The sequence below is a fragment of the Phaenicophaeus curvirostris genome, chromosome 15, assembly GCF_032191515.1.
Source record: "Phaenicophaeus curvirostris isolate KB17595 chromosome 15, BPBGC_Pcur_1.0, whole genome shotgun sequence".
Lineage (NCBI taxonomy): Eukaryota > Metazoa > Chordata > Aves > Cuculiformes > Cuculidae > Phaenicophaeus > Phaenicophaeus curvirostris.
In genome coordinates this window covers 2,856,856-2,879,895 of record NC_091406.1, presented here as the reverse complement: position 1 = coordinate 2,879,895, position 23,040 = coordinate 2,856,856, and the positions used below count along the sequence as shown (strand labels likewise).

Here is a 23,040-nt window from a genome sequence, read left to right as displayed (position 1 = left end):
TCCCATTCATTCACTCAAATAACTAGGCTACAGAATGGCTACATCCATGGAGTGTTGCCTGGCTTAAGTGTAACAGGATCTCCAGCACAAGACAAGAAAGAGAGGCACAGACGAGAAGGAAGTCTTACTTGTTGGCTGAACTGCACCATCCTTCTCCATTGTGTCAGCACTTTGCAAGGGCACAGTTATGGAGGAGAAATATTATGACAAGCAAGGGCAAAAAGTCTCGGAGAGCATAGGCTTAATAACCTTAAGTCTGCAGGTAGGGCACTTAGTCCTTCTGGATTTATGGGAATTTAACAGGATTGCGGTCTTGTTCCAAGCCAAATGATACTCATTATGGCCCTGAAGCCTCTCCAGGTACATTAGCCAGCTGCCTTCTTTTGGATCGGTTACTGTGTTTTCCACAAGTCTGAGAACCTAGCTGATGAGAGAAAATACATCCTACAGAGGTTTTAGCCCTAATTCAGCCCTGTGCTAAGACATTGCAACTTGAATGAAACATCTCTTAAGTCCTACCTTTTTCAGATTCCCAAAGCCAACCATCTCAAAGCCAGAAAGAGTGATTTGTCCACAGATTGCTGGCACGAAAAGATGTGTATCTATCCCATGCCTAATCCAGGAAACATTATGTAGGAATTGTCTGTACGAGGCATGTGGGGTGTACAAAGTTTGTGTCATTTATTAAAAAAAAAAATCCAAACTTGGATCATATTATATTCATGACAACTGCTTGTATGAATTAATAACGTGCTGTGTGCTCAAATGTAGCTTAGGGAAAAGCCTGAACAACAGGACAGCTTTTCCAAAGAAAAGTGCTTGTAATAATAACAATAATACTTGTTCATGCTGATGTAACACAAATATCTGATGTAAATAGCTTCTCTTCTGGTTCCCATCTTTTGCAATTGTCCTGCTAAAGATCACAAGATTTATTTGACTTAATGGGACTATTAAGACACAGAACATACAATATATTATCATAGTAAGTGTCCAGTATCCAAATATGCGAGAAATTACATGATGTATACTTCTAACTTCATCTGATCAGAAATCCCTTTCCCCATAGAGACAGTTGACTTCTACACCGAAGCACCAAACAGGGTCTATACTCTTAGTTTATGAAAAGATGTATTAAAAAAGGCATCCCTACATCATGGTGGCAACTCATTACTGCAATATTGTATAGCCTTTTAATTCTGCATTTAGTATTAAAACACCATAGCAACAGACACCTCAGACAGGCTTTGACAAGATAACTTAGAACCAGTAAAATATTCAGAGAGAGATAAGTGTGAAGAAAACTAATTTACGTGCTCCTTAATCTACAATGCTTAATCAGCACTACATTCACATAGTCGTATGATGCCTGGCAATTTAAATCTGCATAGTTTAAACACTGCCTGGTGTATCTTATACTACAATGAAAATGTTGGTGTTATGGCAGGGATGGATAAGACAATTGTCGTTGATAACAGACACATCAAGGAGTTTGAGATTCATTTCAGACCACTGCAGAATTAGCTGGCGCTCTAGGTGGTTTTGCAAAAAAGCTGAATAACCTACCAACTCCATGTGTGTAAACACAGGTGCAGTCAGCTTGAACAGTTGAACAGTTAACCTTTTTAAGGAATGCCCTGCTTCGGATGCACTTGTCACCAACTCAAGTGCCAGGACCACGGTACAGCAGCAGGACTAACCCTGACTCATCACAGCAGCCACACCCAGGCCATCTCCTTGGTTACAAACCACACATACACAAACAAGCCTGGCACAAATTCACATATTAAATACGAAATATTATTACTGCCATCTCACAATTCACTCAATTCATACATCTGAAGTGCTGACAAATCCCCAACTGATGCAACGCGGCAAGTATTCTTTCATTACTTCACTCTCCTTTGAAGGCTCAGATAACTATCTAAGAAAGAAAAGAAACTGTGATTCTCTAACCTACTGACTATGGCTCCCAAGTACGAGGGAGGAATGAAGATCTGGATTATGATCCACATGTAGACTATTCAAAACAATATGAGGATAAAATTCAGAGCTAATACTTGGGATGGAGATGGAAACCAAAATTTTCCTTCTCTATGAGTATCCAGATAACTGAATCCTGAATTTCTTGTGCTAAGCCTGGAATTCTCTCCCAGTCAATGCCAGGGCTTCAGCTGCAAGCAAGGAGTGCTGAATCACCTGTCTCTTCCAAAGTGGGAAGAATCCAGGGAAGAACACTTTATTCAAGCAGGGCAGGTTTTTTTTGAACACTCATTTTTTCTGGCAACAGAGGGGGACCAATGTTGAGAGGGGACTGCCAGCACTGCCCTCCTCCTGTCAGCCTGAAGTGACCACGACCATCATCTGAGAACACCTTGTTCTGGATTACACTTAGACCCTGGCAAAGTGTTGAAGCACTTATTTCTCTTGAGACTGAGGCACAGCGTAGCAAAATCGTAGGTTCAAATTTTTCCAAACATTACGAAAAATAAGTAATATATAACAGTAATCAGTTTTTATTTTTAGACAGAAGCATAACTACCTGTAAGATTGATAGTTCAAAGGTGCAATCTACTCGAGTTTCACCAAGAATTTCACTATCTGTACGGAAAATAGAGCTAAATGTGGTCTTAAAACATCTGACTATGCCAGAAGGTCAACTGTTATTAAAGAAAATAAACTCTAGCTCAGCAAGTTACGCATGAGATGTTACTATTCATGTTCTTTGCATTCATTTGTTAAAGATTATTTTGGGAGTATTGAGGAAGATGGCTACAAAGCGAATTCTTGAACGCTATCATTTTTTAATGAATAACACTTTTCCTTCTACAACTTTAAGTACAAAACTAAGAAATCTATGTAAACAGTGCAAAAATATTCTGGAGGGAAACTGAAACACCCGAGCTGGGTCATTCAAACAAACTGATGTCTACCAGGGAAGTATGACACCAAGAAACCGAGACTGACCTATAAAAGCAAACATTCTTTTCCCCTTGCTCACTGTGTCATTGTTAATTCACTTTAATAGTAGGCAAAGAATTCAGCAGTTTAGACACTGTGGGCAAACCATGACGGAGACAAATAACACCTATTAACTAGGAGAAGTCCTTGTTGATTTGATAATTTGAACAGGGTACATTTTGTCTGAATTTTGACCCATTTAAGTGAAAGACTATTTTTTTACAATTGATTTAATGTCTTTTGGAAGTACTTTAATGGAAATCTTGCATTGACAAATACCTCTATAGTATACAAACTGCAATAAAATACATAACCCATTACACATCACAGATGCATGTTTCTTTCATTCTTTTTGTGCCTTATTTATCTCCTTCTTTATTTTATTCTTCTCTACTTTACTGACATCCTTTTCTTTAGGGAGAAAGCCAGTGCTTGAGTATACTGGGGTAGCTGAGGTCCAGCATCATTTTCCGGTACTCTGCTGAAAGCTTATGCTGTGCCTCACTTATCCCTCTTAGGAGGTCATAATAAATGCAAATTTTCCAAGAACTCCTTCAGTATAACTTGTTTTAAAGAACAGAAATGCAACGCAGCCTTTCTATTCTGACCACTACATGGTGGTAAAAGTCCGATAACATTTCATGCATGCTTGAGCTGAAAAGATTTCATAGAATCATGGAATGATGGGCTCAAAGCCCATCCAGTCCCAACCCTCTGCCAAGGGCAGGGACACCTCCCACTGGATCAGGTTGCTCCAAGCCCCAGCCAACCTGGCGTTGAACGTCTCCAGGGATGGGGCAGCCACGACTTCTCTGGGCAACACATGCCAGTGCCTCGTTTAATCCTAAGTGTCTAATAGCAAATTCCTTCCACTGCTTCTTTCCCAGAGGGACTGCACAATGGTGCCCAGGACTGGGAAACCTACCATACAAAGTAAAGCTGAAAGAACTGGGTTTGTTCAGCCTTGAGAGGAGAAGGCTTAGATGAGACCTTATTATCACATACCAGGTACATAAGGGGTGTCCACCAAGAGGATGGAGACTCCCCTTTCACTGGGAGTCTCATGGGAAAGACCAGGGATGATTGGATTCCAGGAGAACATTTTTCACCATGAGAACAGTTAAATATTGGAATAATCTCCCCAGGGAAGTGGATTCTTCCACAAGAGACACTTTTAGGGCTCAGCTTGACAGGGTGCTAGACCACCTCGAGCACTGGGTGCAGTTTTGGGTGCCTCAGTGTAAAAAGGCTATCAAGCTGCTGGAGAGCATCCAGACTGGGGCACAAAGTTGGTGAAGGGTCTAGAGGGGAAGCCCTGTGAGGAGCAGCTGAAGTCACTTGGTCTGTTCAGCCTGCAGGAGACCGAGGGGAGACCTCATTCCAATTCACCGCTTCCTCACGGGGGAAGGATGAGCAGCAGGCGCTGGTTTCCTCTCTCAGGACCAGAGCGAGTGGCAGGAAGATGCCAGGAGTGGGTTGGGTTGGACATTAGGAGAAGGTTCTTCACCCAGAGGGTGGTGGAGCACTGGAACATCTCCCAGGGAAGCAGTTGGGGCACCAATCATAGAACCATAGAATAACCAGGTTGGAAGAGACCCACCGGATCATCAAGTCCAACCATTCCCATCAAACACTAACCCATGTCCCTCAGCACCTCGTCCACCCGTGCCTTAAACCCCTCCAGGGAAGGTGAATCAACCCCCTCCCTGGGCAGCCTCTGCCTGTGCCCAATGACCCTTTCTGTGAAAATTTTTTTCCTTATGTCCAGCCTGAACCTCCCCTGGCGGATCTTGAGGCCATTCCCTCTCATCCTGTCCCCTGTCCCTTGGGAGAAGAGCCCAGCTCCCTCCTCTCCTCAACCTCCTTTCAGGGAGTTGTAGAGAGCAATGAGGCCTCCCCTCAGCCTCCTCTTCTCCAGGCTGACAATATTCCAGCAGCACTTGGACAGGCAGGTGGTGTGAGTGCCGGGGTGTCCTGTGCAGGGACAGGAGCTGGACTCGATGACCCCTGTGGGTCCCTCGATGACCCCTGTGGGTCCCCTCCAACTCAGCTCATTCTGTCATTTAAACGACAGATCACCCAGAAAGGTTGGACCAGGTGATCCTTGAGGTGCCTTCCAACCTGCCACGCTGCGAGTGAACGGCCCTATGAGTCTGATCTCAGGATTCTATGAGTCTATCCCCAGGATGAGCGCACCGGCCCCCACCATCACCCACCTCCCCCGCCACTGCGCGCGCGCAGCCCCGCTCAGCCCCGGCGGGCGCCCCCCCCACCCCCCCGCGCATGCGCACACGCCCTCACGGCCCCCCTCAGCCCCAGCCCAACGCGCGCGCGCGGCCCCGCCCAGACACTGCGCATGCGCCGTTGCCTCCCGTGCAGCGCCCACCCCCCCTCCGGTGGAAGCCGAGGCGGTGACGTCACGCGCGGCGGCCATTACACGGTGTGGTGCGAGGGCGCGGGCGGCAGAGCCGCAGCGGCTGGCGAGGCGATCGGCTCGCGGCGCTGAGGCAGACGCTTCCCCACCCGCCGCCGGATCGCAGCGAGCCCGCGGGGAGGTGCGGCAGGCGGTGAGGAGGGGGAGGAGGAGGCGGTGGAGGAGGGGGAGAGCGCGGGATGGAGGAGAAGGTCTTCACCAAGGAGCTCGACCAGTGGGTGGAGCAGCTCAACGAGTGCAAGCAGCTCTCCGAGGGGCAGGTGAAGAGCCTCTGCGAGAAGGTGAGCGGCCGCGGGGCGGTGGGGAGCGGGCAGCGACCCCTCGAGCGGCTCCGTGGGGCTACGGGACTTGGGGGGGTGGGGGTGGTGGAAAACGGGGCCTTGGGCGGCTCCATAGGGCCCGGAACGAAGGGGGGGAGGGTGTCGAGGGTGGCTCGGTGGGGCTGCGGGGCCTGGGTCGGTGCTGGGGGCGCCGAATGGGGTCTCGGGGGTGGGGCCCGTGGGGGGGTGGTGAGTTGGAAGGGGCTGTTGGGCGGCTTCGTGGGGCTGTGGGGCCCGGACCGGTGGCGGTGAGGGAGCGGAATCGGGGCTCGGAAGCGACCCCGCGGGGCTTGAGCCGGTGGGGGGGGGGGGGACCGGAGCGGGCCGGGAAGCAGCGGCCCGTGGGGCGACTCGGTGGGGCCGCCGGCGGAGGGGGTGGGGGCGGGGAGCGGGCAGGGCCCGGGGCGGCTCCGCGGGGCCCGAGCCGGTGCCTCTCGGCGGGGCCGCCGGGGGTGCGGGGCGGGACCGGGGGCAGCGAACCGGGAGCCTGGGCCCGTCGGGGGCGTCTCCGCGGGGCGGGGGGTGCGAGCAGGGCTTGGCAGGCGTTCGGGGGAGCAGCCGGTGCCCCGAGGAGCGATCAGGGGGCTCCGGCGGCTCGGTGGGGTGACCGGTCCCCGAGCTGGGCGAGCAGCCGCGGAGGCGAGCGAGCCCCGTCCCCGCCGCGCCGCGAGCCTGGCTCCGCCTCCGCCTCTTCATCGCCTCCTAAGATGGCGCCGCCGCCGGCGTCCTCGGGAGGGACCCAGGGACCCCCGCCGTCCCGGGGGCTCCGGCCCTGCCTGCGGCGCCCCAGCCGGGGAGCCCGGGGGTGGGCGCGGCGCGCTCCGAGAACACAGACACAGCCCTAAAGCGGCCCCAGGAGCGCAGTGATTACACTGGAAACAAAAGCTCATGGCCATCACTTGGCTGTTGGCACAGGGTAAGGAGCTCTCGCTTAATCGGAGCAGCTATGATCGGTTGAGAGCCCGCCTGGGCATTTAGATTGAAAATGCAGTGACGTGGATGTTGGATTGCTGTGTTGATTGAGGCAGGTGTAGTTTAGAAAGGTCTTAAAATCAGCCCAGGGTAGATTGCCTTTTGGAAATTTAATGAAAAAATGTTCTAGTGGCAACCAGCTGTATTTTCCAATCGGATTCTAATTCAGGATGTAGTTTAATAGCTGAGCAGATTTTTTGGTTAGTGAATGTTGTATGTATTCCTTCATTTCTAGGCTGAAGGAAGTAATATTTATGGACTGTTGGGGAAATGGAAATTAAAGAACAAGAAGTTACTGATTGATGGGGTTCCAAAGAAGCCAGTGTAGTTGCCATAAGACATCATTAGAATATTTCAAATTTAGCATCATGCCTTCAGATACTACAGCATGCTGTTGTGAAAACAGATTGTTTCCAGAGTGCCGTCAGCAAACTTCTTAAGGAACTTGCACTGGCATTGGCTACAAGGGTTCTTGCTTGAGTCCAAATTTTAGTGGACTGGCATTCCAGCAAGTTGAAATTGTTACCATCTGATACAGTTTGTGTATTTTAAATCATGTTGTAAACAAGTGGCAACTGCCCCACTGTTTTCATGTGCCTGTAATGGCAGTGACCCAGCTTTCTCCCTGTGTTGCTTTGTTGGAGAGGCAAGTATTCCAGTTGCCATAATTTAGAAGCCGATGCTGGTGCTGGTCTTGAACGCTGCCTGAGCGGCTGTGTTTTATGTGATTGTGTGGTAACTTGCAGGAGCATGAGGAATATACAAAAAGCTTTCCACTTACTGTGAGTTTTTGATGGATGAGGAGGGGGCGCACCATTAGAAATCCCTTACGGAAGAAACTGTAGTCCAGTTGTTGCATAAGAGAAGATTTTCATTTTTTTTTTCCCAGCAAAGCATTGAAATGGGTTGTATTTCTGCATAAATGTAATGCTTGCCACTAAAGTGGTGGTGGATAAAAGGGAAGGTTATGGAAAGTTGTGTGTCGGGCTGCTGTGTTTTAAGACAAGAGACCGCAAGTATGTGTGAGAGAAGTCTGCTTGAAAAATATCACTTGTCAATAACCTCTTTGCCTCAAGTTGGATGGATATGAGCCAGCTCCAGCACAAACATGGGATTTCTTTAGGTAGCGTGATACTGTGCTGGCAGTGAAATCCTGATCTCTGACTGGTTTGCAGTCAGCACTTTTTTTTTCTTTTGCATAGGGGGCTGTTTATGTTAAGGAGAGGTGGTTTGTTGCTGATAACTACAGGTGGATTTACTGGGACTTCCTGCTAAGAGCAGTTTCTACATGGTTGCTGATGCAAGGAATTGGAAGCAAAACCATGGAGTCTGAGTTTCCCATCAAGTCATCAAGCCCTCTCTGATGGGAGACTGTGTTGGTGAAAGCAGGACGTTAGGTGGATTCAGTGCCCTCCTGCTGAGGGACAACGTTTGCTTTAACATGTTTGCGTGCTTCCAGCACTGAAACTTTGCTGAGTTGTGCTTCATGTTTTAATTGTCTCAACTACTTTTGTGGACATAATCGCACCCAAAGGTTATGTTTTTCCATAAACAGCTTAAGGTATTGGGGACAGTGTCAAATGTAGCTCCTGTTCCAAAGATCAGATAAAGACCCTACTAGATAGAAACTGTCATTCCTCACCACATTGGATTGTAGCTAAGGCTAGTTAAACTAAACAAATAAATAAATATTTGTGAGGGCTTTTCCCCTGTAACAGTTTGATGGGATGATCTTCCTGACTGGTATTTCTTGATCTGCTGGAACTCTGTGTGTGCAGACTGGTCTCTGTGTAACAAGAATAAGCCTAAGGGCTCTGTTGTATTTCAGTATTGATATCTAATCAACATAACAGCAATTTACAGACATGCCAATTAAGTGTGGCCATTCCTGCATCCCAGTTACTTTCTTAGTGCATCTTGTGCTGTGCCTGGTTCCTTGGCTGGTGGTGGTGGTGGCATACATGTCTTCTAAGTCTAGGAATAATTTGTAAGCATGAATAATGCGTAATGCTTTCACTGATGATTTGAAAAAATATGAACCTCCAAGTGGCGGTTAAGTTATTCAAGGTTTAATGTGTGCTGTGTGTTTTATGTTAGATTGATGCGTGACCAGTTGTGCATGCTTTGCTTAATTTGGGAAGTCCAAGTTCTGAAGAAGTCAAAATGTAGTTTGTCAGCTGTGTTTGTGCTGTTAACACTAAATTGTTTATAGACTGTTAATAAACTGTTGTGTCGGTGAACAGAGGAGAAAGGAAGTCCTTTATTGCCAGGTGAGGGTTTTTCCACTAGTCATTTAGGATGAAAGGATGTTGGTTTGGAGTATTGTTTTCCAGACTTTGTGAGGGTAGAGGGAAATTATCTTCTTTCCAGGCTATTGTGTGTAAATACCGTTTATCAGAGGGCATGGAGTGAGGTACATTGCTCAGGATTGTGGGCTGACAGTCTAAAAAATGTACAAAGGAGTGAGTTGAACTTGTGAATAAAGTCTCCATTGCTTATTTCAGAAGGTATGTAGTGCAGGTGGAGGGAGAGGTTTCAGTCTTCCCCCTGGTAATATTGGTCTGTAATTCAATAGATATGAATGTGGCATCCAGTTTTTTGAAGAAGATGACACTTTGGTTATTCACACTGTGTAGGAGTGTTCAGGGTTCTCTTTCTGTGTACTGGAATTACAAGTAAAATACATCTGAACAGACAGTTTTGCTGTCCAAAATCTTTTAAACCAAGTGGAGGGCTGATAGTGGTAAAGGCATTCAGGAAACTCTTGATTCAAAGCCTTGTCTCCTACAGCTTTTGATCTCTAACAGTGGTCTTAGTCACGTTTACTTTTTTGATTTGTCACCAGTGCCAATTTTTGTAGTATAACAATGTTTCTGGGCCGTGCTGTTCTCTGGTATGTGCCTTGTTAATGCTGTGTTTTCCTAATTTCTTTTTCTGTTGCAGAGCTTCCACCTTTGTTTAGCACCAGATCTTCCAAGTTAAATTTTGTGAGACTGCAGATGAGAACTAACCAAACATGCACGTACCTAGTGCACCTGTGGGAACCGCTTTAAACTGATTCTGCTTTTGTTAAGTTGCCTTAGTTCTGGGAGGGCAGTGTGTTACTGGTGAAGGTTTTTGTGTCTGACCACCTCCTGCAATCAAAGTTGAGTTCCTCTAATGCCTAGGACTGGCAGGTTTTGGGGATCTCTCCCGTGTGTTAAGCTACTCCTGCCCTGAGATGTCTCCCCAGCTTATTTTTCAGACAGAGACCCATGTTCCCTTCTGCCTCCTCTGCTCTTCTCGAGTTACCTTTCTTAGCTGACTATTCTTGACCAGAAATGAATGTTTTAAACTGTCTCAAGCTGTGTTTGCAAGGGCTTTTCTATTAGCTAGCTTTTACATTCCCACATCTTTACATGTAACCATCATGCAAAAGAACAGTTTTAACAAGGATGATTGTAAAAATGAATATTCCTGTCTGGATTTGCTGGAAAACAACTGGAAAACCTGTCCCAACGGAATTCCCAGCTAGTGAGAGTTTCCATGCGGTGGGCTGTGCATTGAACACTGTGTCCCTCCACCATACCCCTGGCAGAAAAAGAACGTGGGTCTGGAAGGCACAGCACTTCAGTTCCCCCTTGCTGCTGCATTGACTTCTGGGTTCACTAACAAGGGAATCCTTGAACTACATCCAGTGGCAGGAGGGCCCTCTGTAGTGGTTCCAGGGGCAGTGGGAGACGAGGAGGTTGGATTAGGGCTCCTTTGCTGCTTGCTCCTCGTTAAGCATACCTGGGAATTAAGCCATTGGTGGGGGCATATAGTTATACCTTCTGTCTCTGCAGATTCCTGGAAAGCTTTTTGTGACATTTTAATAACTGCATTTTAGATTATTCTGGAACATGTCCACAAAAAAAGATCCTTTCACTCCCAGTGTTCTCTTGGTGGGGTTGTGATGATTGATAATATAAAATAGAAATTGTCTCTCTTCACAAAAGGCATCTGAAGCATTAACCTTGCCAGCTTCTTACCTAGTCCTGATCATACTTAGAGCATTAATATGCTTATGAGAATTTTGTCTTTTATGTGCCAGTTCTTGTAGCATCATCAGCTTTCTATTTTTTTCCAGTTCTAGGAAATTCTGTAAAATTGAGCTGTGCTGGCAGTTAGGTGTGTGGGGTTTTTTGGGTTTTTGTTTTTTTTTTAATTATGGCAGTTGTGATCAAATAGGACTGAAAGATATTCTTACATTGTTCTATAAGTTATTTTGAGCATAGCTTAGGATAACAGGAGAAAGCACTCGAAGCAAGTTCTTACTTGAGTTCTACCAACGTAAGGCTCAGGACATGAATGAGACTGCAGGTTGATGTCCTCTCCCAAACCTGCCTGTGGTGAGGCTGTTACCTTTTAGGATTTGATGACAGGGCTGCTTGGCCATGTTCCCTGGCCGTGTGCAGTTTGTCATCTGGGGTGTCTTACACAGTGTCATAACCTAACCTGTCTGTCTGTGGCTGGTGTGGGTTACAGAGGCCTTGTACAAAAGGCTGTGCAAAGGGAATTGAAGGAGCAGTGATTGAATTTCCATCTTTGCTTAGGGACGCTTAAACACTGCACGTTTCTTCAGTAACAGTCATTGCCCTTGGTTCCTTTTCTTCAGGTTGTTCAAGCTGGAAGAACAATTTGTCCCTGGCTAAAGAATAAATACTGGTGCCCAGTTGCTCAGTAGCCAGGTTGCTAATATTTCTGCTGGGTGTATTGAACATACCTTCCAATACAGGTGTTACATGCTTCCCAGTTGGGCTTGAAGCACATTTCCTGAGTTTTGATACACACACCTACCCCATCCTTTTATTGTGTCCTGACTGTACATTTAACATGATGTGCCTGGCTGCGGTTGGAGTGATTCCAGTAGAAGAGTTGGAAACCTGTGGAGTTCATTACATGAAGCTGGGCTTTCAGGTGTTGGACACAACTAGTTTGGGAATAGCTTTAGCCTATTTCTTCCTTTAACAACTTCAAGAATACGAAGTGCATGCAGCTTGTTCTACAGAGGGGACTGAAGACCAGCTCTATGTAAGTGGTCAGCTTCAGGCATTACTGATGTTGCTGTTTCTTGAAACTCCCGTGTACCAGAGGAAGGCATCTAGATTGCCTGAGCTATCTGACTTACTGTATTTTTTAAAATAGGTTTTTCTAGGCTTTCTTTTTGTATTAATTTGAAGTTAGACAAGTTTTGCAAAGCAAAACCATGGCTGATTTCTTTCAGAGGAGCCTCTTCCTATCCTCATTTTCTGACTGGTCTTGTCAACTGCTGATACTTAGATAGCGATTTCCCTTGCCTTATCCCAGATATGCTTCTGAGGGAAAAAACAGTCCTTGCTGAGAGTGTGAGACTGCTAATGATTTTTCCAGATTGAAGTGTTGAGGGGACTGTCAGGGCTGCAAATGGTGTCAGTCATTGCTTTGTAATACAAAGGAATCAGTCATTTGGTAGAAGTTTACTGCCTTCCTGCTTTCTTGTAGAGCTTCTAGAATTTACAGGAGAAAAAGGTGATTGTCTCATTCAGTCTTGTATGCTTTGCTGGCATTAGCATTGATCTTCTGTTGGTTAACATCTTGTGTTTAACTAATCTCTCTTCTAGTCACCTGGTAATGACTAAAACAGTAGCGGAGCAACTGTGGCGGGGTTATGGAGCAGTGAAGAAGGGTCCTTTGCTGTGCGTTGCAAAATCCAAAACTGGGTGGATTTTATGCCTTTTTAAATTTTGTTAGTTTCCTGTTCTTATTCACTGGCAGGTAGTTTTTGATACATAAGCTAGTAAACTTTTGTTTTGTGCACTTTAATTAAAGTAAAACTTCTGAGTTCATTTATTAGTTCTGTTTGCCTTATCCTGAGAAAATTAAGGGCTACAAATGTAGTGACCACGTTATGACACACATGTTCAGAGGAGCTGCAGTGTGACTCTTTGACCAGGCATGCCTTGGTTTCCTTCGCAGAGTTCTAAACCCTGAGTATCCCTGGCAGTGAAGGAGATTAGAAGCAGAGGTACAGGCGCTAGTCCTAAAACCAGGCAGAAAGCACATCATTTATCTTTGGTTTCAGTGCTGGGAAAAGAGTATTTTGCTGCTGTGGCTGCTTCTGTGTGGATGGAAATGCTGCTTTTACTTTCTTTGGAATACTAAATAATTAAATGTCAGCAGGGAGCTTTGTATTTTAATTTTGTTCCTACTTACACATTCACATTGAACTCCTTAGTGGATTCTGGAGTTCAGCATAAATCAGTTTCCCATTTGTGTCATGTAATCTGACTGCTGTCGGACCTTCTTCACAGAAGGATGACGGAGCCCTCATTTATCTACTTTTGTTTAAGATGTCAGACAGTGAATGAAAATGCCTTTTGCACTGAAAATGGTGGGCCTGTCTTTTGTCTAAATATGTTCTCTTTCCTTTGCAAGTAAGAGGTGGAGGGAAGCCCTTAAATTGAGGGAACAAATGCATGCATTCAGCAGAAGACCTTCTGACTGCAGTGGATGACTTTGCTTGGAACTGGAATCTCTTCAAGGCCACAGTGTTTGGCCAGCTAAAACCAGTATTCATCCCAATTAGCTGATCATTGTTCCTTTAGTCACATCCTGTGCATCTTGAAATTATGGGTGTGGTTGAAGCCTTCGATCTCGTCAAAATATCTTTATGGTAACTGCAAATTGCTGCTTTTTTTTTTTTTCCTCCCCTTGGTTTCAGTGGATGCTTCTCAACACTCTGCACTGGATGGCATGGTGGGCGCCAGGCGTAGATTCTGTTCCTCCAAGTATGACACATCACTGTCTGCAACCATGACTTCGGAGTGATGTTGTCTAAAATAATGGCTGTATTTCCTTCCCTGAATTAGTGATAACCTCTTGATAAGTACTTTATAGAACCGCACTGCTGCTCTGTAGCAGTTCAAGGATTCTTCTGCAATTCTACAAAGCAAAGCTCTGTGAGGTAAAGTTGATTGTGAACTCTGCTTGTGAAGGGAACTTGCTTGTCCTCAGTGTAGAGTGAGTTGAGAAGTTGAGAGTGGATGGATTATAGCCCTTGCGGCATGTGACTGTGAGCCTTAATCTGTGGCGTACAGGATAGAAATACATGCAGGGAACAGGGGAAATAGGAGATACAGAATCACACAAAGCTGGGCGTTGGCAGGGCCCTCTGGAACTCACCCAGTTCAACCCTGCTTGATAAAGCAGGGTCACCTACAGCAGGTTGCGCAGGAATGTGTCTAGGCAGCGTTTGAGTATCTCCAGAGGAGGAGTTGCCCCTGCATCTCATTAAATAAAACTGAAGGTCTGAAAATCGTGTGGTAGTAGCTTTAACAATGATACACTTTCCTTATTCTTATCCCTGACTGTTCGTTACAAAATGTAGGGTTTACACTAGGTTCTTGCATTGTCTTAAAACAATGAAGCTGATGTTTGTATTTTAAGAACAGTGTTGTGCATAAAAGATGTTCTTTGTAAACAAAGGCAATGAAACAGTGTGTTACTGTTTGGCCATTTAGAAGATGTGCAGTGGTCCAGGAATGTTTTAATTTTTAAATACAGGGTTGTGTTTTTATGCAGTACTGCTTGCTTTACAATAAAGTGAAAATTTGTTGTTTTCTTGTGTGTTTAAACCAATATTTGGTTTATTCTTGTCTTTTGGGTGTTCTGGAATTGTAAAAGCTGCCTCTTTCCAGCAAAACAGCTGAGTAAGCCATTATTTCAGATACTGAGAAGGAATGAATTCCAGTCAGTATGACTAAGCTGAAGTGATGTATGCTTATCTTTTGAACTTTGAGATTGCTTTTAGCAAAATGTGATTTTCTGCCTTGGCAATTGTTGTTTATGGCAGCAGTTTACTTAGTAGTTCTTATGCTCTTCTTACACAATTGTCTTACAGCGATCTGTCTTTTCTGCATTAGACTTTATTGGTGCTTTGCTGTAAATTTAACATTTGTCACTTCGAAATAATGAGTTCTTCTCAGTCTTAATCTGTACCTGTTTTACTTGGTTTTGAAACCTGAGAGTGCAGTGCTAAAAAAATAGTTTGGAGATAGGGTCTTAAAACTGTACTGTCGATATCAAGCTTTTGGTTCAGTTTATTCATTTTCTTAAAATCATGGAATACCATCACAAGCTAAACTTCCTGTGTCATAGGGCACTTTTGAGAACTGAAGACGTGCAGAAATTCAGGGCTATTGCAGTATTAAGATTTGTTATGAACTGAATGAAGACTGAGAAATAAAAGCAATAAGTGTTAAGATCTGTTTCAGCGTTGTACAACTGTTTATCCTAGTGATAGGCATTGAAACCTGTATGTTCCAAAATGTTGCTGTCAGAATATTGCAGTGTTGCAATGTCATCCTTCTTGGCAATAGGTCACTGGGGTTTTGAAGTGCAATAAATTGATGTGTGTGTTTGCGCCTCTCTCCCTTATCAGGTGGTTTAGTCAAGAAGCTCTGTCTTATACCTCCTGTCCTCTCCATGACGACTTGTATGGGAGCTGCTGGGGGGGAGATGAATTGGGAGGGCGTTCCATGGTGTGACTGAGCAAGTAGCATCATCGTGGATCTTGGGGAAAGGATCAATAAAGAGGGAGTGGGACCAGTTGACATTGCAGAGGTCAATGTCTGGTCCCATGCAAAGTCAGGGTCACAGATACTTCAGTAACAGTAGTGCTAGCTTACCCTCGTGGAACTTGCATTGTGAAGCTGTCCTATTACATGGACAATTGCCTTACCAAACTTGTCTTTTATATTAGTGTATTAAAATATTTTTTTACTTTACTGTTTTATAGGAATTGATTTAATGTGGAAATTTGGGTTGTGGTTGTAGCGTCTTGTTTTCAGGCTGTTACTTTTTCCACTTTCAACTCTACTGAAGCTCTTTTGTAGAGGCAAATACACTGCTTAAGCACTTCAGTATATGCCACTGTTGATGCTGTGGGACCTGATAAGACTGTAAATGGATTGAGCAGTTCATCAGACAGTATTTCATGCAACTTGTTTTCAATCATGAAAATGCTGGAATACCTGCACCAGTGTTCCTCCGCTGCAGGATTTAAGTAGAGGTTGTTAATTTGCAAGTTGACCTGGAACAGTCTTTTCCCATCAGAGTAGCTGTCTGACTTACCTGCATGTTTGGTCATATGCATATCTCTGCCATTTAATATTTAAAAAAAACTGAGGACGCAACAACTCTGTTGCTGAGAACTGTGCCGTTTTAATCTCGGTCAGCATAAGTGTCGCATGCCTTTGAATAATGAATGCTGCATTCTTTGTGCAGTGCTCCCAGTGCATTGAGAACATACAGCTGTAGAAAGCATTGTAATTAATGGGTAGGGTTTTTAATATTGAAGCCCTGTAAGTATCTTATGTTCTCTGTCAAAAAAAGAATTAAGGTGGTTAATGCTTTTGAGTTACAGCATGTTAGAAGAGGCTAAGGCTGTTAAAATGCCTTCAAAACATCCGGTGAGTGTCACTGCATTAAAATGAACTTAAGTCAAGCTATCTTAAAATAAATCTACACTTTTAGCGTCTACCACAAGCCAGCAATGACCTATCTTTAGTATGAGGCAGAGCACGAGTGGAAACTGTCATGTGAGATTGACTTTTGGTGCAAATACATCCGTGGAGTCACATCACTCTAGCGCTCGTGCTGTAATAACTGAATTTCCATATTGTGCAGGGTGTTTAACCATGTTTGCCAGTTCGCTTTTCTTTCCGGTGTTGAATAAGATGTTGAATTTAATTAATCTCTAATTAAGTTGTGTGTTGCTGGCACTTTTCTTGTTGGACTGGTGGTGAGGCTGGACAATGTGCAGGAAGAGCGAGACCCCCTTTTTGGGGTGGGGTCAGTCACTGCCCACTAACTTCAAATGTTTCATTCCTTTTAAAATCTAATGCTCTTCAAACAACGATGAGTTCTTTCCAGTGTCTCAAAATTCTTCTCTGCTTAGCAGAACTGCCCCCAAATGACTGTGCCACTCTAGTTGGGCTTGAGAAAGTTAAGTGACCCTAAAATGAGTGTAGCGTTGCTTTTGCATCTGTCTCTCATACTGGTGTGTGCTTGAGGTGATTTTGGATTCAGTGTGGCCTGTGTGTAGCTGGTATTTGGTGCTGTTTCTGCGAATTTTGTAGACAGCTTGGGTTTTAAAATAGAATGGGTTTTGTCTATTTCCTTGTTCTGGTAATTAGGTAAAAAAGTGGATCCTTTTTGAAGAGGAACATTGGTGCTTAAAAGACACAATCTTTGTAGATGGCAACTTGTGAACTTGTTACTATTTATATTTCTAATACCCTCTTGATTTAGAAAATAATTGTGATGTGTTTGGGGGCTGTTCTGAGAACAAACCGTACCAGCTGGCAGCATGGTGGTACGATTAAGGGATTCTTGGATTATTTCAGAATTGCCTTTCTGAGCTATATTTAGCTTATGCTTCTTCATATGAACTGCTCTTGTCTGCAACTTTTGTGTACGCAGTTTTGTGGGAAGAAAATGAGGGTGGCAAAGATATTTCCCTACTTTGATTTTACACGGACAACTTTTGTGTTACTGGCATATACTTAAACACAAAAGTTGTTTGGAAAGCCTGTGCCATCTGCTCTGCAGTGCCGATACCGCTGGACGTTAGTGCTGTTCCGGCTTCTTCTTCATGTAGGACTCTGCCATTGTAGGTTATGTACAGATGGTGGCAAACTGTTTTCTGAAGCAAGACATCAGAAGGGTAGACCTGCCTGGGGAGCCTTGTCAGCTGATATGACTGCTTTTTCCCTCCCTGAGGTAGAGTCTTGGTTTTGGCCCTGTCAGAATTCAGGCTCTTGGAGGGTTGGATATAAGATATTGCCATGACTTTTAGCCTTAATTTTTCCAAATCCTTAGGAACTTCTTCAGTTCCAGTGGTGACGGTTATTGAAACTGTATGTTTCATTGAACTACTTTTATAGGAAGTCTGAGGGTTGGGCTGTTTTTTCTACAATGAAAATCAATTCTAAAGTACCCTCCTTGTGGAGGGAAGAAAACCCTAAAACAAAATTCCACTACTAACACAGGGTGGCATAAAGCACAGTTTCATTTTAAGTAAGGGTAAACTCTTATCCTGAGTGCTTCTGATAAGGAAGGACGAGAGGTGGTTAAGACTGCAGGTGGGAGAAGGCTGGACGTGGTGGAGCATACTCTGAATGAAATGACTGTTCATGGACAAACTTGCAATTTGTATGCGTTTGGTTTTGTTTTATAGGCTAAAGAAATTTTGACAAAAGAATCTAATGTACAAGAAGTGCGATGTCCTGTCACAGTGTGTGGAGATGTCCACGGACAATTTCACGACCTCATGGAACTGTTCAGAATTGGAGGCAAATCACCAGACACGAACTATTTGTTTATGGGGGACTATGTTGACAGAGGCTACTACTCAGTTGAAACAGTCACGTTGCTTGTAGCTCTAAAGGTAACTTTCCTTCTCAGCTGTACCATTCTGTGTAAAAAATACATAATTGCTATCCTGACTAGGCTTACCTGTTATGGATTGTTCTATATTGATTTTGTAGATGGGAGAAATGAAATATTGGCTCTCTTGGTTTTCAAAGGTACTTCTGAAAACAGTTTAACATTTGGATACAAGCCTGGATAACTTAATGAGTGCTGTATTTTATTCTTATTTTTCACTTACCTAAGTAACAATCCTTAAGAATTTGTTGAGAGAGATCAGCTCAATGCACAGGTGCTGTGCAATCCACTGGTAACAATGAATAAAATCTGGAATTAATCTCAAAAGTATTTGGCAGCTGAAAATTTAAGTGAGTTATCACTTTTCTCAAAGGCTGTAATTGAGTCTTCATCTTAAGAGTTTGGTTTTGCTTGCTGGGTGGTGAATTCTGGTTTGGGGAAGACATGTATTTTGATGCCTCTGAAATAAACTGTTATGTTTAGGTCCGTTACCGTGAACGTATCACAATTCTTCGAGGGAACCATGAAAGCAGGCAAATCACACAAGTATATGGTTTCTATGATGAATGTTTAAGAAAATATGGAAATGCAAATGTTTGGAAATACTTCACAGACCTTTTTGATTACCTTCCTCTAACTGCCTTGGTGGATGGCCAGGTATGTTGAAACTTGACAATGTTCAGTTTACTGATTGTAAAGGGAGCTGTTGACACCGATTGCTGTCACTCTCAGCTTTAAAGGAATCTCTTGCAGGTTTTCTCCTAGTACGTTAAGAAAAAATTATAATTGCTTCTGCTGATATAATTAACGTTAATGAATGAAATGAACATCATGTATCTGTCTCTTGCAGATTTTCTGTCTACATGGTGGCCTCTCTCCATCGATAGATACACTGGATCACATCAGAGCACTTGATCGCTTGCAGGAAGTTCCCCACGAGGTACTGACAAATAACCTTCTAAGCTCTGGGTGGGGTTCATGATTCAGCATTTGTTGGGTGTTTGAATATGCAGACTGAAAATGAAATTCAAAACAACTTAGCATTACGAAAGTGCCTGTCTTCCTGTACTGGGTATTTTGGGTTGTTTGGTTTGGTTTTGATGGGGTTTTTCAAAGGAAAACTAAGGGCCGTGTTCTTACCTAAAGTGGGAAACATTTTTAGTGTGCCCAGAATCTCTGCAGGTATCGCCACTTCATGACCTCAGAGGTGAGAACTCTTTTTGTGAGGATTCTTTGTTCAGATAAACTTCTTGAGCATATTTCCAGTGTTAACCGCACTGGCTGTTGTAGTTGATTGTGGTTTTTATTTAGGTCTTAGAGATGTTGCAACATCAGGAGGGAGGGTTGTGGGGGTGGTGTAGGTTTTTACACTTAATTCTTGAAATGTCTCAAATCTTTTTTAGGGTCCAATGTGTGACTTGCTATGGTCAGATCCAGATGATCGTGGTGGCTGGGGCATTTCTCCTCGAGGTGCAGGTTATACGTTTGGACAGGACATTTCAGAAACCTTTAACCACGCTAACGGCCTTACATTGGTTTCCAGAGCTCATCAGTTGGTAATGGAGGTAAGCAGGGCAGCCTGTCTGTTCCAGCTTCTGATTCATGGTTGAGGCATTGATACCATGCTCTGTGTGTCAGAGATGTGTGTGTGTGCTGCTGTGACAACTGGGGAACCAGCTGGGAGGCTTTCAGGAGCTCTGTTTTAATGGTATTCATGTGCTGCTGAAGGAATGTCTCAATTTGACAGTGTAGTAACCTTTATTTTGGCCTTTTTCCTGAAAATTTACAGTAACAGCCCAAAGTGTAGAAGATGTGGTATTGCACTTCTGTGTAGATAAAAAGGTTCTTAAAGATAAATGCCAAGTCTTGTGATAAGAAAATGCACATTAATCTGTGTGCTTCGAAAAAAAGATGTATTTTCTTTTATCTTGGATGTTTGTTTTTTGTTCTTAGTCTCCAGTTATCACTGGCAGTTAAGGTTTTTAAATGTATGTCTGGATTCTGGTGTAGGTGATGATGGCTGAAGATTCAGAGTAGATTCTGTACTTCAGAACTGCCGTTTTAAATTTTTCATGCTGATACAATGTTTTTTATAAAAAAATTCTAGCTCTTGCCTACAAGTAAGAAGCAACATGTGAAGGCCAGAATTTTTTTATCCTTTTTCTTTCAAGAAGACAGAGATACAGCCTTAATCTTATTTAAAATGACACTACGAATGCCACATAGGGTTTTATGTTAAAAATTCAGTGTTGTACTTGGATGGTTACCTGGGTACAACAAATGGACTTGGTTGTCATAACTACTTTCTTCCCTCCCTAGGGGTACAACTGGTGCCATGATCGGAATGTAGTAACAATTTTCAGTGCTCCAAATTATTGTTACCGTTGTGGCAACCAGGCTGCAATTATGGAACTTGATGATACTCTAAAATACTCCTTGTAAGTATGTTTAAAAATCAGATGTACATTGTGCTGGATTTTAAGGTAGTTGCTGTAGCAAGATACCTCTTAATTATTGTGTTAAAGTGCAGGTTTTCCCTGTATGCTTTTGGGAGGTGAAGTGAACGTGGAGTTGTTAGGTTAGTCACATCTGAAGTCTTGGACTCAAACACCAGGAACACTGGTTGTTGACATCTTGTCTGTCAGATCAAAGTGAGGCTCCTTGGGTTTGTTTTTGTAACTGGAGTTTAACAAAATGCTGTGGGGGGTTGTGATTTGCAAAAGGAGTACTCTGTCCCCACTGAGGTGATGTCCTCCAGTCAGTCGAGGGCAGGCGGCTTTTGGAATCCTGGAATTCTTCAGATGTTAAGATGTTGGTTTTGTTAATAAGGTTTCTGACTACCTCCGCAGCAGCTTTTCTGGTAAAGGAGGCAACAGCACTGTGTAAATTGCCCACTTTGACAATTGCATAATAATGTTAGCCCAGTTTGTGAGTCTCAAAGCTAAGATTGATTGATCTCCTTTCAGGATTACTGATAAGGACTGGAGTTTAAAGTACAGGCATTATAAACATGTACTAATAAGAGTGGAAGAAATTGAATACTTCTAGAAGACTTCAGATGGTTGAACAAAACTTGGGCAGACTTACCTGTGTTAAGAGCGCTGCTACTGTATTTCATGTATAAAACATACCTGACTGTAAACTGAACTCTGCGGTTCTGTTAACATCTGTGCTTTTCAGTTTGCAGTTTGATCCAGCGCCACGCAGAGGTGAACCGCATGTTACTCGCCGCACCCCAGACTACTTCCTGTAAAGAGATTTTAGACCTGTACAGTATTGCCATGAACCGTACGTTGACCTAAGGAAAACGGGAAGAGCAACAGTAACTCCAAAGTGTCAGAAAATATTTAACGTTCAAACTTGTTTTCACATGGACCAAAAGACGTGCCATATTCAAATACAGAGCCTCTTGTCGTCAACAACTGTGACCACTTTAGAATGAACCAGTTCATTGCATGCTGAAGCAACATTGTTGGTCAAGAAACCAGTTTCTGGCATAGCGCTATTTGTAGTTACTTTTGCTTTCTCTGAGAGACTGCAAATAATATGTAGACATTAACACCTCGTGAATACATTTAACTTTCCATTTAGCTATAGCTTTATTCAGCATGACTGTAGATAAGGGTAGCAGCAAACAATCATTGAAGCTTAAAGAACATTTTTAAAATAAGTACCAAGGCCTCATATTTGTTCTGAAACTGTTTGTTTTATTTTCAGGGAATACTGTTTTAATTTAATTGTATTGATTTTTTTTTTTTTGTCTGCACTCAGTTCCCTTCTCCACTCTCAGCCCTGCCATATTGTCCCTTGTAATTGTCCGAGGATAGTGAATTACTTTGAACAGAGCTGTTTTTTTCTGTAAAACAATGTTACTGCAGGACAGAGCTGCAGTGTTTTTCATAATAAACTTGTGAACTAAGTATGGAAAAATGTCAAATCCTAATTGCATCTCAGGTCAGCTGTGGTTTATTAAACTAACGCGTAGCTAGATGGATTATATAAACCTTAAATGTCCACTTTCAAAAACTAAAACTGAGGTGATTTGGAGTGTGCTGGAAAACTCTGCCCTCCTGCATTCTGTCCTGGGGCGGTGCCTGGCCATTGATGTCACATGGAGCTGAGACAGAGCTTGCTTGTTACTGACAATGTTGCTCTTTCCCTCTCGGTTCTCTACTGAAATACTCAAAAATGGAATACAGGATAACCTAATGGATTGAGCGTGGCTTTTCCAAGTGTAAATCTGAGTTTAAGTCATTTACGATGTAGGTGCTAATAATTAAAATCAATTTCTGAAAAACTGAGAATAAAACCAGTTTTCTAAATATTAAAGGAAATACCTTGAGCTCTAGTGCTACGTGTATTGCCCACGCTTCCTTGCTGAAAAATAGTGGTATGTGGTTGCTGTTACTGCTGGTAAGATATTTCCTTTCTACTGATTGTTTCAGAATTTGAATCCTGATGTGATTATTTTGTTCAGAAACAAATTCCAGTTTTATGCTGCCTTAAGGCTTGTGCCTGAAACTTATTGGGAGTATCTTAAAAGACACACCTGGCTGCTGTTCTGATAGAGGACTCTTAAACAATGCGAATGTTAAGAGAGTAAATTCCTTGGGCACAGCGTAGACTCTGTAACAACATAGAGGAGGGTTTTTAAACACTGCTTGCTTCTAAGGGAAAGCACAGACACTGTGGATGTCCAGCTTGCCTACACACCCAGTTGTGGCTTTCTTGCTTTCCTGCTAGAGGATTGTTCAGTTCTATTTTGCAGAGAATGTGCTGTATTTCACCAGGCATTACCTGGCCTGAAAGGCTTTGTTCTTGAGTGACGGTGCAGCCCTCTCCTGCATGTTGGGTTCCAGGGAGTTTGTGGAGAGCACTCCCTCTTTTACAGTTTGATCTCTTCCA

The 23,040-nt window shown here is 43.6% G+C and overlaps 4 protein-coding genes across 4 annotated transcripts in view; 2 read left to right on the top strand and 2 right to left on the bottom strand.

Moving 5' to 3' along the window:
* Positions 1-23,040, top strand: part of SKP1 (S-phase kinase associated protein 1) — a 259,109-nt gene that overhangs the window by 221,434 nt on the left and 14,635 nt on the right. The gene's annotated exons all lie outside the window — the stretch shown is intronic.
* Positions 1-23,040, bottom strand: part of JADE2 (jade family PHD finger 2) — a 182,451-nt gene that overhangs the window by 153,756 nt on the left and 5,655 nt on the right. The window lies entirely within an intron of this gene.
* Positions 1-23,040, bottom strand: part of UBE2B (ubiquitin conjugating enzyme E2 B) — a 57,197-nt gene that overhangs the window by 28,977 nt on the left and 5,180 nt on the right. The gene's annotated exons all lie outside the window — the stretch shown is intronic.
* Positions 5,432-22,055, top strand: PPP2CA (protein phosphatase 2 catalytic subunit alpha). Its single transcript, XM_069869399.1, has 7 exons — positions 5,432-5,676; positions 17,927-18,136; positions 18,619-18,792; positions 18,986-19,075; positions 19,539-19,700; positions 20,455-20,573; positions 21,316-22,055. The coding sequence occupies exons 1-7, from the start codon at positions 5,575-5,577 to the stop codon at positions 21,386-21,388; spliced, it is 930 nt and encodes a 309-aa protein (XP_069725500.1). The 5' UTR covers positions 5,432-5,574; the 3' UTR covers positions 21,389-22,055.

Excerpts from the sequence above, each read along its gene's own strand:
- PPP2CA (XM_069869399.1), top strand. The coding sequence starts at position 5,575 with ATGGAGGAGAAGGTCTTCACCAAGGAGCTCGACCAGTGGGTGGAGCAG. Across the intron at positions 18,137-18,618 it reads CGTTGCTTGTAGCTCTAAAG|GTCCGTTACCGTGAACGTAT; the intron begins GTAACTTTCCTT and ends TGTTATGTTTAG. Across the intron at positions 19,701-20,454 it reads CTCATCAGTTGGTAATGGAG|GGGTACAACTGGTGCCATGA; the intron begins GTAAGCAGGGCA and ends TTCCCTCCCTAG.